Source organism: Festucalex cinctus, chromosome 1 (genome assembly GCF_051991245.1).
Source record: "Festucalex cinctus isolate MCC-2025b chromosome 1, RoL_Fcin_1.0, whole genome shotgun sequence".
Classification (NCBI taxonomy): domain Eukaryota; kingdom Metazoa; phylum Chordata; class Actinopteri; order Syngnathiformes; family Syngnathidae; genus Festucalex; species Festucalex cinctus.
The window spans coordinates 13,064,977-13,080,542 of NC_135411.1; the positions used below are offsets into that span (position 1 = coordinate 13,064,977).

Below are 15,566 nucleotides of genomic sequence, written 5' to 3' on the forward strand. Positions count from 1 at the left end.
GTATTTTTGGTGAATTTGTTCGGGCACAGGCAGACAAGATTCAGATATCAGAAAATTTCATTCATAAATATGACAATCATGTCTTCTGAATCACTGTCGAAATCAGTTCATTGAAGGCGTTATTATTTCATTTGTCATTATTGTTACTCATGAACGATCAGGGTGGGGATAGATTCATGAGGTCCTTAGATAGATTTAAGTCACCAGGAGTGACCACTAGCTCATTCTAGATTTATTGAAGTTACCCACTAATAGTTGTCTGTTGCCACACCGGCTAAGGACAGACACAATGCTCCTGTCAAACATGTCTCAATTGGCGTTTTTCCACCAACAAGCCCAGGAACTTTGAGTTCTGGGTAAAGTGAGTTCTTAGTTGTAAAAGTTCAGCAGGGAATTTAGAATTGTGTTTCCACAGCGTCTTCGAGTTCTCGGTAAATAATTCAAATGAGTTTGATTGAGTCCAGCTGATGTAAAAACAACGCCCCCAAATTTGACCAATCAGCCGTGGCCATTGCAGCCCGCCCCCTCAAAGTTCCTGCCTGATTCAACAAGACCCTGCTGCTGAGATAGTACTTGGATGCCCCCTGGGGAATTTAATTACCCTGGTAATTTTTGTTGGTGGATAAACGCGAGAACTGAATTTTACCAAGGTAAGTTGAAAAGTTCTCCAAAAGTTCCAGCGGTGGAAAAACGGCTAATGATTTGATTTGTGGCCCGCAATGACGCAAACCAATCTTTTGAAATACGCCATCTTATGCATCCATCCATTTTCTGAACCGCTTGTTCCTCACAAGGGTCGCGGGGGGTGCTGGCGCCTATCTCAGCCGGCTCTGGGCAGTAGGCGGGGGACACCCTGGACTGGTTGCGAGCCAATCGCAGGGCACACAGAGACGAACAACCATCCACTCTCACAAGCACACCTACTGACAATTCAGAGCGCCCAATCAACCTGCCATGCATGTCTTTTGAATGTGGGAGGAGACCGGAGAACCCGGAGAAGACCCACGCGGGCACGGGGAGAACATGCAAACTCCACCCAGGAAGGCCGGAGCCTGGACTCGAACCCAAGTCCTCAGTACTGGGAGGTGGACGTGCTAACCAGTCGTCCACCGTGCCGCCCCCATCTTATGCATGTCTGTGAAATTACAAACACCTTGTCTAACTTGCCTCTACGTAGATTTTCGCTGTGCCAGAGTTTGGAAACCAGCATTGTGTCGAGTACTCTACTCTTGTAGCTTCTTGAGAGGTAAGAGAGAAACACGTACAGTACAAAAATTGAAACAAACACCTCGATATCCTTCAGTCTCGATGCAACTAAGTAAGGCAAGTCTGACTCCGATATAATGAAGTAAGGATGACCACAAAGATATGAAAGCCAATTTGTCAAATTCAAATAACAGCAGCGGCTAAGGGTTCTTAAAAAATAATCTTCCAGAAATTACGAAAGATTTTCATTCTAAATGTGACACCGCGAGAGGCGAAAGGAAAATGTTAGCGAGGAGATTGAGAGACGAGAAGAGCGCTGCGGTTTCAGCAAGTCAGCAAAGATTTGATCAAACTGCCAATTTAACAACCGCCTTCTCCATTTATAGCCAGAGATGCTCTTTAATGTCTCAAGTATTAGCTTCATGTTCCTCACTCACGTAATGAGAGGCTTTTCACAGTCAACGCGGGATCTGCCAATGCCAGCGCTTCTGCATCTTGTAGCAAAAACCATAACGCCATATTCTGCTTCCCTTTTCCAGGAATTTGTCCACGATATGACCCAGTAATTTAACGCAAATTATTTAGCAGAGTTTTACAGGTACACATTCTCAGCATTAATGTATTGTATGACAGCGAGATATCGGAGGATGGCTTCGAAAGGAGACACTGAACTAACTGCACAGTGCACACAGATGCAATGCGATGGAGGAGAAGAGGCGGGGCAAGTAAACACACATTAAAGGAGGTGGCCTTGTGACCTTTTAAAACACACACTGGACTGGAAATGCCAGCCACATCAAATGAGGCTGCGGGATGGCACCTCCCTTTGAACCGTGTCTCGTCTCGGCTCTGCTCTGCTGCCTCGCCGTCATGTCTGCGGCAGGACGGAGGCTGCCGAGTCGTGATGGGTTGCCCCCGACAACCCCTCTGTATGCCTTCCGGGATCAAGACGACTCTTTAACGCCGAGATCGCCGTCTCTGCCTTGCGGCTCGGAACGTACCCTGTCAGTTCAGATAGTGTTGCCATTGTTGGTTAGGCTGAATCGAAGCGCTTAAGTCCTATTTAATGCCGATATCTGATTCAGCCTATTTGCATGTACACTCAAGTGATCCATATCTGACCTACACAATGTCTGGGATTATATCGCGTATTCATTCTGTTCAAGTGCCACAAACCTGCACTGTCTGACTGTTCTTGCCATTATTGGCCAGCTTTTCAGTCACTGTTAAGGCAATCGTTGAGCAATCTATTAGGGATAGACCGATTATCGGCCGGGCCGATTTGGCATGTTGACAAATATCAGCATCGGCCTTTGTACGAATCTGAAGGCCGATAAAGCTGCAATCGCACCTAGCAGTGAATTCATTTATGAAAAAATTATAATAAAAAAAAGTTAAAATTATGTTGAAATTTTGGAAAACTATTTACAGTAGAAAACTATTTATTTATTTATTTATTTATTTATTTATTTATTTATTCACTGCAACACTACAACACTGGGAAGTCCCAATACTTCTTAATTTTACAATAATAATAATAATAACAACAACAACAACAACAACAACAACAACAACAACAACAATAATAATAATAATAACAATAAATACATTTAGAAAATATTTTGAATTTTTTTTAAACTTTATTTACAGTATAAAACATTTATTTATTTATTTATTTATTTAGTCACTGTAAACACTGGGAAGTCCCAACACTTCTTAATTTATAATAATAATAATAATAATAATAATGATAATAATAATAATAATAATAATAAATACATTTAGAAATTATTTTGAAAATTTGTAAAACTTTATTTACAGTAGAAAACTATTTATTTATTTATTTATTTATTTACATACTTGCTTACTTTTGAATTTAGGTTAACACTTGCTGATGACCCTGAAAGTTCCCTACAATTTCTACAATTTCTGTTCAATTTTTTTTATTAAACAAAGTTGTCTATTGTTTATATGTTTAAAATTAAAAGAAAAGGTAATCTATTTATTTATTTATTTTGATATGCTATTATTTTCTCTTTTACGGCAAATGAATATCGGCTCCAAATATCGGTTATCTGCCTCCTTGACGACTAATAATCGGTATCGGCATCGGCCCTGAAAAAAACAAACAAACATCGGTCTATCACTACAATCTATAGCACCACTGGATTGGTTGTGATGTCACTCAACAGGTGTGTAGCGTTCTTTAAAGACCCTGTAAAGTGAATTCACAGATTTGTTTCGAAATGCATAGGAAGATCATTTCTGCTAATGTGCAAATATTTGGGAGATTGTGGAAATTAGCATTAGTAGTACAGTGTTCCCTCACTTTTCACGTGTTACGTTACACGCCCACCCTCGTGAATTTCCGTGAAGAAGTGGTCGTTTAAAAAAAAATAAAATAAAATAAAAAAAACCTTAATGAGCTCTTCTTGCGGAGTTGCGTAAACACGCAGCCTTATTGAAGTTAATTGCCTTCAAGTTAACTTTTTAACTTTCAAGTTAACATTGTTAATTTTCATGTGGTCAGAACGTGACGAATGGCGGATACGTGACATCACTCCGTAGACGGGAATGTTAATTGTGAAGTCCTGGAATGCTTCACTTGAAGCTGTAAACTATAGTTTTTGTTATGTATTCTACGGTGTGCAGTTGTTTGCTGTCTCCTCCTGAATTTTTATTATTTGTTAATTATTTGTTTTGTAGGGAAGACCGTAAGTGAAAAATTTGTGATCCCTATTCAAGTGTTGTCAAATGTTTACTCACTGATACACTAAAGAGTCAGTGAATGTCAATACCACTTTTCAGTAACAAATTGTAATTGTCGTCAGATTACTTCACCGAGAAAAGTAACTGGGTATTTATTTTGAGTAACAGTTTACTTTCTACTGCGTTAACGGCATCAGTGCTTGTTACGCTAGGTCACGATCTACTTAGAAACTACTTTTATTTTTCACTTAGTCATACAGTAATAATTGTACGGAAGAGGATTAGAGCCAGTGAAGTGAAAAAAAAGGGTTGGCAGGATTCTCACTTTATTCTCAGAATTCTGACTTTAAAGTAAGAATTCTGACTTTAATTACAGAATTCTGACTTTAATATCAGATTTCTGACTTTATTCTCGGAATTCTGACTTTAATAAAGGGAGAGTGAGAATTCACACTTTAAAGCAGGGGTGGCAAACTGCAGTCCTCGAGGGCTGGAGTCCTGCAGGTTTTATAGATTTCCCTACTCGAAGTGCAGCTGATTCCAATTAACAGGCTCGTTATCAGGCTTCTGCAGAGCTTGCTGATGAGCTGATCATGAATTAGCTGTGTTGAAGAAGGGAAATATCCAAAGCCTGAAGGACTGCGGCCCTCGAGGACCGGATCTCGCCACCCCTGCTTTAAAGAGAATTCTGACTTGAATCTCAGAATTCTGACTTTAAAGGGAGAGTGAGAATTCACATTTTAAAGTGAGAATTCTGACTTTATTCTCAGAATTCTGACTTTAAAGGGACAGTGAGAATTCACACTTTAAGGTGAGAATTCTGACTTTAGAATTCCGACTTTATTCTCAGAATTCTGGCTTTAAAGGGACAGTGAGTATTCACACTTTAAAGTGAGAATTCTGACTTTAGAATTCTCACTTTAATCTCAGAATTCTGACTTTAAAGTCAGAATTCTGACTTTATGACATACAGCTATGAATTGTGGAGGGGAGGTCAGAAAGCCAGAATTCTGAGAATAAAGTCAATATTCTCACTTTAAAGTCAGAATTCACTTTAAAGTCTGAATTCAGAGAATAAAGTTAAAATCCTGCCAACTTTTTTTTTCTCTTCGCTGTTACTGAGACTTTGTGAAAGTAGTTTTTGGTAGACCTAAAGCACAGAGTCTGAAATTTAAAAACTCTTGAGTAGCTAATGAACATACAGTATATGTGTAAAAAAAAAAAAAAAAAAAAAAAAAAAAAAAAAAAAAAAAATCAACTTAATGAAACTTGCCTTCGCCAGGTCCACCAAAGTGTTGGCCTGATCATTGAGCTTCCTCTGCTCCATCTTCACACTGCGCAGTCTGGGTGGAGACACAAGGAGGTCGAGATGGGGGGAAAACGAAGGAAGGAGGAGACAAAAGAGATCGGGGAGGAATCCGAAAAGAGTGGAAGGTAGCAGGTAGTTTGGGGTCATGAAAGGGCCAATAGAAAAGAAAAGAAAAAGAAAGGAAGGAGGAACAACACAGTTTGTTATCAGAAGCGTTCTTCACTCGTCAGATTTAATTTAAAAAAAATGTCACTTGCGCATGCATCGCTTTCAACTTCATAATCATACATACATATATACTAAGTAAATATATATGTATAGAAATTCAAGCATTTCCTGGTCTTTGTCAATTCAAAACCAAAAGCAATACATGCAAAATGATGGAAGCATATTACATTTGGGTGTCGTGTTTACAGCTGCTTTTTTTTTTTGGAGTTGCTGGTGTCAGTGAAAAGGGAGACACAGTAAGGTCGAGTACATTACTATCATTGTTGTTTCATTTTAACAGCTGCAGGAAGTGTTAGCGAAACACGCCAACTAAGCATCAGATAAGTCACGCGGCCACAGTGGCTAATGTAATGAATTCAATAAAGTGCGACTTACTCCGCTCAGTGGCAAATGCGAAAATAATGCCAATTGCGAAGTGAAAATCACATTTCGGCTAATATGGAGGCACAAATCAACACCACATTTTACACGGGACATGTTATTGTTAACGTAACGCTTTTATTTGCGTTCTTACAGTTGGACGTATTTGTCAGCAGGAATGCAATATGCTTCCATTCTAGACCCTTCAAATCCGTCGGAAAGAAAAACATTCTCATTGGTTGCCACCCAAAAATAAGACATTAAAGAAAACGAGAGCATGCCCATTGTCACTGCTACACCCAGTCCAGTGCCAGGAATGAAAAAAACAAAACAAAAACATTGTTTTTCTGCAAGCGTGCAGTGACTTGTGAGTGGTGTGTACACAATGAAATGTGTGCGTCTGTGTACATGATGTGTTTTATGTGGATGGGGCCTGAAATGAGATGTCAAATGACATTGCTTCGCTAGCATACTGTACACGCAAGTCCGTGCGCCGTGAAACACGACAAAGTTGTTGTCTTTGTTGAAGTACCCGACAACGCTGTTATGGCCGACTCGAGTGTGTCACTGTTGGCAGTGGTGCCATTTGGGCGTCACCCGGACGTGTGCGGGGAGGAATTTTTCTGTTCAGCAAATTATGAGACAAGATGGCATTCAATGGCTTTTGTTCATGTGCAAATCGCTTCGCGGGAGACGTGCACGCGCGGCTCCTTACTGCTTGAGTGGGTTTTCGCGCTTACGCCGTGTGGACAAAAGTACCTTGGATAGTGATAGACCGATATGGTTTTTTCAAGGCCGATACCGATACAGATTATTTGTAGTCAAGTCGGCCGATAACCGATATTTCAAGCCGATATTCATTTGCAGTAAAATGGGGAGGGGGGGGAATTCTTTCAAACTATATATAATTTCTCACTGAGTAACAAATTCATGTGAATGTAGCTCATTTGGGGTTTTTGTTAGGGTTCGTAAAAACGTTTCAAAAAGATTTTTGCGGTGAAAAATTGTGTGAATATGTTCCAAATGTGTTTACGACAAATAAAAACTGACTGCGAACATCTTACAAATCCTGATGAAAACCCCAAATTCGCTACGTTCGCAAGTATCCCCTGCTCAGTGAGCTTTATCGGCCTTCAGATTCAAAACATGGCCGATGCCGATATTTGTCAAAATGCCAAATATCGGCGCCGATAATCGGCGTCGGGGTCTATCCCTAGATACGAACAATAAGGGCAATATTGTGATATCATGATATTAAAACTACCACAACATCGTCACCGTCATGTTCACAATTTTTAAAAGGAATACATCTGTTAAAAAGTCACGTTGATTTCCATTTGTGCAGTTCTAGCACCCTCTAGTGGGTAGTTTATTAGTAGGGATGTCACGATAAGGGCAATATCGTGATATCGCGATATTAAACTGCCACAATATCGTCGTCGTCGTGTTCACAATATTTAAAGGGAACACATCTAGGTTGATTTCCATTTGTGCAATTCTAGCACCCTCTAGTGGCTAGTTTATTAGTGCAATTTAATTTTCATTAGGGATGTTTTGGCCTTCTATGTTTAAAATCTATGCTAATTAGGGGAACCTAATTTGCTTGCGAAGCGATTAATGTGTGCTTGAATTAGCAAGTAAGTGCCTCAATATTGTTATTAGAGATTGTCGGTGGTTTATATGCATTGCTGTTATGTACAAAAGCACAATATTGTGCTTTTTTTAGTATGAGCTCTTTTTTTTTTGTTTCAATATTGTGATCTTTTTTAAATATCGCCAACGACCCCACAATTTCATAGTAATTATTGTATCGTGACCTTCATATCGTGATACTATCGTATCATGATGTTTGGATATCGTTACATCCCTATTTATTAGTACAATTTAATTTTTATTAGGGATGTTTTGGCCTTCCATGTTTAAAATCTATTCTAATTGTCAGATGAAGGGGAACCTAATTTGCTTGTGAAATGATCAATGTGTGCTTGAATTAGCAAGTAAGTGCTTCAATATTATTAGAGATTGTAGGTGGTTTATATGCATTACTGTTGTGTACAAAAGCACAATATTGTGCTTTTTCTTAGTATGAGCTCTTTTTTTTTTTTTTTTTTTTTTACCATATTGTGACCTTTTTAAATATCGCCTACTCCCCCCCCTCCACAATATCGTGATAATTATCGTATCGTGACCTACATATTGTGATAGTATCTTATCGTGATGTTTGGCTATCGTTACATCCCTACGAATGACCTGACTTTTTTGTGATATAAGCCATCATTTGATTTCACTCGTGAACAGATTTGCAATATAGATAGTAAACCGAACCAGTCAGCATTAGTGGCAGAACTACGTGCTAGCCAGGGGTGGTCAGGAAACATATGACTGTCTTTTTGAAACAGAATGTTTGATTTTTACAGTTATTGTCAATTGAAATCATTAACTCATTTGCTCCCAAAAACATACAATAAATACATTCTATTTGAAATATTACCAATATCCCAAAGACGTGTTTACACGTTTTTATGTTTTGTTTTGTTTTTTATGCTAGAGATTACAGAAGGCTTTGTTGCAGCCTCTGAACTGAAGAGAACGGTTGAAGCAATGGTAGTTATCACAAAAACGGCCAGCAGGTGGCAGCAGAGTATAAAAGATCAACCAGAGCCATGTTGCAACAAGCTGTTTTCCCCACCGTTTTAAATAATTTGTGAATAATGATGAAACTTAGCTATAGTCTAATTCTAAGTGCTGCAAAACGGAAACAGATAGAAATATACTTTTTTTTCCTGATGAAAGAGGACTAATCTTTTTTTTTTTTGGTAGGTTCCATGTTTTTAACAATAGAACACAATATTCCGTGGGCCTTTGCAAAATCAGTCAAATCCAGTAAAACAGCTGGGAGCGAAGGGGGTTGCTTCAGTGGAAATGGCTGCGAGTGAATCAGTTAATTTCACACCATAGCAAGAAAACAAAATGGGTGAAAGAAGTATTGTTCATCATACCATCCATACATTTACAGAACCTTGCTCAACATAGTCAAAAATTACAAGCAGGAACAAACCTAAGTCAAACGCATTTAGAACCGTGAGGAATTAAAATATTTTGTATGTCATTTGTGATTTACAGATATGATTTGAATAAATCGGCCATCAATCACAGTATGCAATATGGCGATCACTCTGATTGGCTGTTAACTAGCAAATGCAAATCAGTGCATGAGATAGAAGTAGCAAATTGAGATTCTAATTAAAAAAAAACCTAAATGAAGGCACAAAAAAAAAAAAAAAAAAAAAGAGCATAAAAATATGATCAATAAGACTAATAACGTTTAAAATGCTAAAATGAAGAAGATAGCATTACCCCCCTCCCCCCCCCCCACCACCAAAAAACCCCCCCCAAAAACCCCAATAAAATAAGTGAAGAAATAAACAAGAGAGGAGAGAGTCAGAGAAGGAGAATCGGGCAAGAATTGGAGCGATAAAAATATTAATTAAGGATTTATTTCAAACGCAAAATGTTTTTCTAGTAGATAATGATTGTACATAAAAACAAAACAAGGACAAATAAAATTGAATTTTCTAATAAATTAAACGCAGAAAAACGTTTGACTTGATCCTGCTTGTATTTATGAGTGTGGTGAGCAAGGTTCTTGATATGAGGGCATTTTATTTCATGAAGCCCTGCTGCCAGGGCCAATTTTATTTTATTTTATTTCATTTTTTGTGCCAGTCTAGCGCCGGGTAATGCAGTACAGTGCAATTGGCTGGCAACCAGTACGGGGTGTACCCCGCCTACTGCCCAGAGCCGGCTGGGATAGGCTCCAGCACCCCCGCGACCTTTGTGAGGAATAAGCGGTCAGGAAAATGGATGGATGGTTAGTAGTAATAATAATAATAATAATAATAATTAGGGATGTCCGATACCACTTTTTTTCAGACCAATACCGATACTCAGACCCTCAGGACTCACCGATACCGATACCAACTGCCGATACCAGTAGTACATTTTGACAAATAAAAAAAATCACTAAAAGATATTTTTAAACAAATATATTTCCTTTAATTTTGACAAAAAAAAAACAGCACAATCACTCTTCAATAGTCTTAACGCTCAAAATACTCGAGTACTCGAGTACTTGAAAAAAGGCTGGTATCGGCCTGGTATCGGTACTCGCCCATCCCTAATAATAATAATAATAATAATAATAATAATAATAATAATAATAATAATAATGCTTATTATATTATCATTATTATTATTATTATCATTATTAAAAGTGAATTGAGAAAATGTGTTAATTCACATGTTTGTACTACATTAATAGCCCATTAATCAGTTAAGTGTAGTTCTCAGTTTAAAAAAAAAAGTTTGTTGACCCCTGATGGAATGCTCCCAAAAAAATGGAGTAGTAACACTGAACAACATTTAACCCTTTAAAATGTAGTCAGACGACAAATGTGCAAATTTACTTAAAAAGAAATAATCATTTTTTGTGGGGATGCGGAGCACAGAAAAAAAAAAAAAAACGAATCATACCCCAGCCAAGCTGAATTGTGAGTTAACGCCAATCCTGGCAACTGTATATGTGCAAAAATCTCTCTGTCATTGATAACTTTTGGAGAAAAGACCCCCATTTATTAGCTTTAAAACAGCAGCAACCATTTCAACCACATTATACTATATACGTGCGCTGCTATGTGTGTTCACAAAAATAAGTGGGCGTGCACAATGGGTTTTGTTGATGCAGGTTAATATAGCCTCCAGAGACGCTATATTAATCATGGGCAAACATAGTACAGGACGTTGGAGATGAAAATGAACTGCTGGGCCAACAAAGCTCAAGCTCATTCTCTGCAAGATGCTTTCTTTTTTTTCTTTTTTCTTTTCTTCATTCATTCGTTCGTTCTTTCTTTCTTTTCCCTTTCACACGCTCGCCCCTGGCAAGCCTCCGCTACCGACACGGGTGGCAAAACGTGGACGCTCACATTTGTTTCATTCCATTCAAGAGAGCATGGCAAGCGAGAGAGAAGTAAATGGAACACCGACTTCAGTGAAACCAAAAACAATCCCGGCGTATATTTTTGGTTTGTCGTCGTTCTTATTTTTGGCAACACACACTCTGTTCATGCATGTCGAAGGCAGACATGGGAGGAGAGAGGAGGATGTTGAGGAGACAGAAGGAGGATACATAGAAGACTCAACTTACTTCTGAGCTCTGCGGTGATAGAGCAAAACAAAGACAGAACACAGTACAGTTTTAACCGCACGACATTCACCAAACGACTGATACCGTCACAATTGTCACTGTAAGCACAAGGTCAAAGGGGGGCTGGCGGGGAAAGGGAACAGAGGAAGGGGGATCGGGACCGTTGCACTAGATTCTAGTGTGTGGGTGTCAATTGAATTGAATCATGAACCTAGAACGCTTTATAATACAATACATAGATTGGGCATTATATGGATTTTTTTTTTTTTTTGCGGTACACTGAGTGATTCTCAATTGGTGGGTGCTGGTGCGCAATATATCACGATCTGAACGCGGGGACTTACTGGTGAATGGCTTGGAGAAACTTGCGTTGGTGTTTCCGCACCTTGGCGTGATCAATCTTCTTGACCAACTTGGTGTGTTTGTAGATGAGCCATGTTTCCCTGAGTACATTGGCAGCTGTGTTCTTTACCTGGGAAACAAGGAAACAAACTAGGATGTTGAATGAAAAAAAAAATACAGAGGTGCATGCTGTGATGAGGAGCTATATGGAGAAACTACCAGTACTAGTGATATTTATCTATCCATCCTTCTGCGACTGCGTTTCTCCCCTTCCCAGAAAGTATACTGCAGGCTGATGACGTGATATCAATGTCATAGTATCGGAGCATTTTTATAATTTCAAACCCAAGTACAGGCATACGGTATCTGTGCAGCTACACCAGGGGTGTCCAAACTACGGCCCGGGGGCCATTTGCGGCCCGCCGTCCATTTTTTAGTGGCCCGCAACATTTGCTAAAAATGGCATTTGACTCAGTTCAAATAAAATAAAAACAAAAATGTTTGGAGATGGTCAAAGTAAGAAGGGAGGATGTCGAAAAACAGGTGCCATTAAAGGTTATTTTAGTTCACTAAAACTAACGAAAAAACTAAAATTCAAAAAAACAATTTTGTTAACAAAGTAAAATAAAAACGAAGATGCTTTTTAAAAAAAGAAAACTAACTGAAACTACATTTTACTGTTTACAAAAGTAACTAAAATAAAACTAACTATAATTATAGCAAAAATGTCCTTCGTTTTAGTCTTTGGTAATTAATTTAATGCATGAGCCTTTGGGGATGATTTTAAATGTGATTTTTAGTAGATTTATTTTGATATAAACTGGAATAGTGATAATGGTGTTTTTTATTGCGCACAAATAATACACATACAAAAAACCCTAAAACTAATACAAAAACTAACAGAACCACCCTGAAAACTAATTAAAACTAACTAAATTTAAAAAAAAAAAAAAAAAACTGCTGCGTGACGTCACTCCCGCGCCAATTTGAAAGCACGCACGGATTTTTTTATTTTTTTTCACTCACTCACTCACTCACTCACTCACTCACTCACAGAAGCTTACTCACTCACTCACTCACTCACAGAAGCTTACATGTGTGAATGAGTGAGTGAAAAAAAAAATCCGTGAGGGCTTTCAAATTGCCGCGGGAGTGACGTCACGCAGCCGACACGTTCGCCCGGCCCCGATTGCGACCCCCCCCGCTCTGCGATTGGCTGGAGGGGTGTAAACACTGTCTTTCCACAGGGACGTCCCGCTGTTTACAAAACAAACACAAAATGGCAAAATACAGGCTGGGGGTGTGGGGGTTTCGGACAAAATCACCACCACACGTTATGAAAAGCCCATATCTATAAATTGAAAAGTAGTTAATTTGTTTAAATCCTGTATTTAAAAAGTGGATTTTCCTGAGTGAAACATATAAATAATAAAATGGAAATAGAAGTGTCACAGAATGGAGTGTGTTAGACTCAGGAGAATCCATCATAGTCTTCCGAAGCACTTACGTTTTGACATTTACAATATCTATAATGGCAGCGAGTTGGTCACTCACTCGTTTGCAGAGTTGCGTATCCATCATGAAGTTGTGAACATGCTTCTCTGCCTTGGTCAGCTCCAGTTTCCTGGCCACCACTGCAACCACAAGTGCAGTGCAGCCAGCTCCCTGTTCCACAAAGACATGTTCAGACTCACAACATATGCTAGAGAACGTGTTTGAACCTTTCCCCACGCAAGAAAAATCGCTCTTCTAATAGCGCTATGGTGTTCATCTTTGCTTCTTTCATGTTTCTTTTTTTTTTCATGCAAATGTTTTTTCTTTTAGCGAAGAGAAAAAAAAAATCTCTTTTTTTTTTTTTAATCCATTTTGTCTTGTAATTTTTGTGATCCTAACAGATTTTCAGTGAAGTAAATCCTCCTGTTGACTACAACATGAACTTATTTAACTCTTTCGCCGCCAAAAACGTTTAATAACGATGAGTAAAATCATGATGTATGCCGCCATACACGTTAAATGACGTCAACTACGTTTTTTGTTGTTGTTTTTTTTGTTTTGTTTTTTAAATCAATGGGCAGTTCACCATCTAAGTGCAGAGCGCACTGCCTGGTCAATGAGCTGTGGAATCAAAAACACTATCTATGGCCAGCAGATGGCAACATTGTATCTCTTTTCAATGGGCTCAATGTGTATGAAACTACTAGGGGTGTTAAAAAAAAATCGATTCGGCAATATATCGCGATATTAAATCGCGCAATTCTCGAATCGATTCAATAGGCGGCTGAATCGATTTTTAAACTTCCATTTTTAATGTAAAAATACTCAACAAAATGTCTTACTTCGGGTTAGGGTTCACACCTTAAGCATGGAAGAATGTTATATTAATGGAAGATTAAACCTTAATATTTTTTTTCAATGCTGTTCAAACATGAAACAGATTACAACCTGTATAAGACTTAAGTTTCAGATAAATAAAAAAAAATACATTTTCATACAAATCTTACACTGGACAAGTTTACAGATTAGTATTTTCTAAATTTGAAGTAAAAAAAAAAAAAATTGCAACAATCGACTTAGAAATTAGTATCGGGATAAATCGGTATTACGAATCGGATCGTCAGTTACTAGGCAATTCACACCCCTAGAAATTACAATGAAACATGACAAAATCTGATGAAATAAAACGTTTTCTAGGATGACGTAAATAATCAAATCCTTTGTCATATTCAAGTTGTTGTTTTTTTTGATAACGTGTGCCAGTAAAAGAGTTAACGAGAAAATAATGAATGCATAAGCGGCTTTTGAAAAAGGGAACCTACCATAATCCCTGTAAGCAGACACACGCCTTTCCCACAGTACGTGTGCGGTACCATGTCCCCGTAGCCAATGGAGAGGAAGGTAATTGAGATGAGCCACATGGCTCCCAGAAAGTTACTGGTCACTTCCTGTTTGTCATGATACCTGAAGTAAGAAAGACGAGCAGAGGTGGGAGACACGCAAGTGAGTAAGACTGCACGCAATTCGGGGAAGGGGGAACATGCGGAGTCAAAAGGTGTGGAGCTGGTGCCAAAAAAAAAAATGGAGGACGAGGTGGTGGGTGGGGAAGGAGCGCAGGTGTCATTGAGATGTATGAAAAGGTAACAAAGACGAAGGTCAAAGCAAGTCAGCATGATGGAGAACATGTGTAAAAGTAGGGATGCACTGATACCGATACCAGTATCAGGTAGTCGTAAAAAATCTCTGATACTGCGCACACCGATACCACATCACCAGCCTGACACATACCTTTCAGTTCAGCTGTGTGTATGAGGAGATACTTTAAGGATATGTATGGCAACACGATTGCAAATTATTCTGTCAAAAATGGATGTTGAAGTCCTTAGGCAGCAGCAGAGGCGAGACCACTGCCCACTAGCAAGCAATTAGTTTCGTAAACCACGTCGCCAAGATTATTACAGTAAACAATAAATAAATAAATAAATTTACATTTTTTTTTTTTTTTTTTAAACTAATTAAATCTATAATTATAATAAAAATGTCCTTTGTTTTCGGGGTTTTTTTGTCATTTTTTTAAGGTCAAACAGTCATTTGGTAATTGTAGTTTGCTTTATTTTATTACGCAATAATTAGTAACTTTTTTTTAACCTTGACTTGGCAAATACTCCATATATAAAAAAAATAATCTAAAACTAATGCTGAAACTAGTAAAAAATAAATAAATAAATAAATAAATAAATAAAACAAATACTTTTCCAAAGAATAAAAACTAACAAACATGTTTTAAAAATGAAATAAAATTAAGTGAATTTAAACAAACAAACGTAAAAATGAAATAAAAACTATTGTGAGAAAAAAAAAAAAAAAGATTCTAACCCTGCTCCGCTCTGCATGTGCAGTATGCCAAATCGCATGGCTTCTTTTTCAACTTCATAATTAGGTGTTCATATGCTGTTTGTGTGTGTGTTTTTTTAAATTGTACTTTGTAATATGCTCATATTAGCTTTTGAATCTGTGTTGCCTTTAAAGTGAACTCGTTTGCAATTGTTCAGATGAAACTATGTTGTATGGAATGCCATGCATCCCCGAGATATCAGTTTCATTCTATTTTGTTTGATAATGTATTATTTTTCAACCCTTACTCGGGTAATTAATAGGGATGTAACGGTATCCAAACGTCACAATATGATATTACCACGATATGAAGCTCACGAT

At 38.1% G+C, this 15,566-nt stretch overlaps 1 protein-coding gene across 3 annotated transcripts in view; it reads right to left on the minus strand.

Moving 5' to 3' along the window:
* kcnn1a (potassium intermediate/small conductance calcium-activated channel, subfamily N, member 1a) overlaps positions 1 to 15,566 on the minus strand; it is a 118,152-nt gene that overhangs the window by 5,095 nt on the left and 97,491 nt on the right. For all 3 annotated transcript variants that reach the window (XM_077517698.1, XM_077517690.1, XM_077517706.1), the window contains exons 5-8: positions 14,174 to 14,315; positions 12,912 to 13,022; positions 11,360 to 11,487; positions 5,189 to 5,258 (exon numbers count right to left, since the gene is read on the minus strand). In XM_077517698.1, coding sequence (XP_077373824.1) covers positions 5,189 to 5,258; positions 11,360 to 11,487; positions 12,912 to 13,022; positions 14,174 to 14,315 — 451 coding nt within the window. The remainder of the gene's footprint in view (positions 1 to 5,188; positions 5,259 to 11,359; positions 11,488 to 12,911; positions 13,023 to 14,173; positions 14,316 to 15,566) is intronic.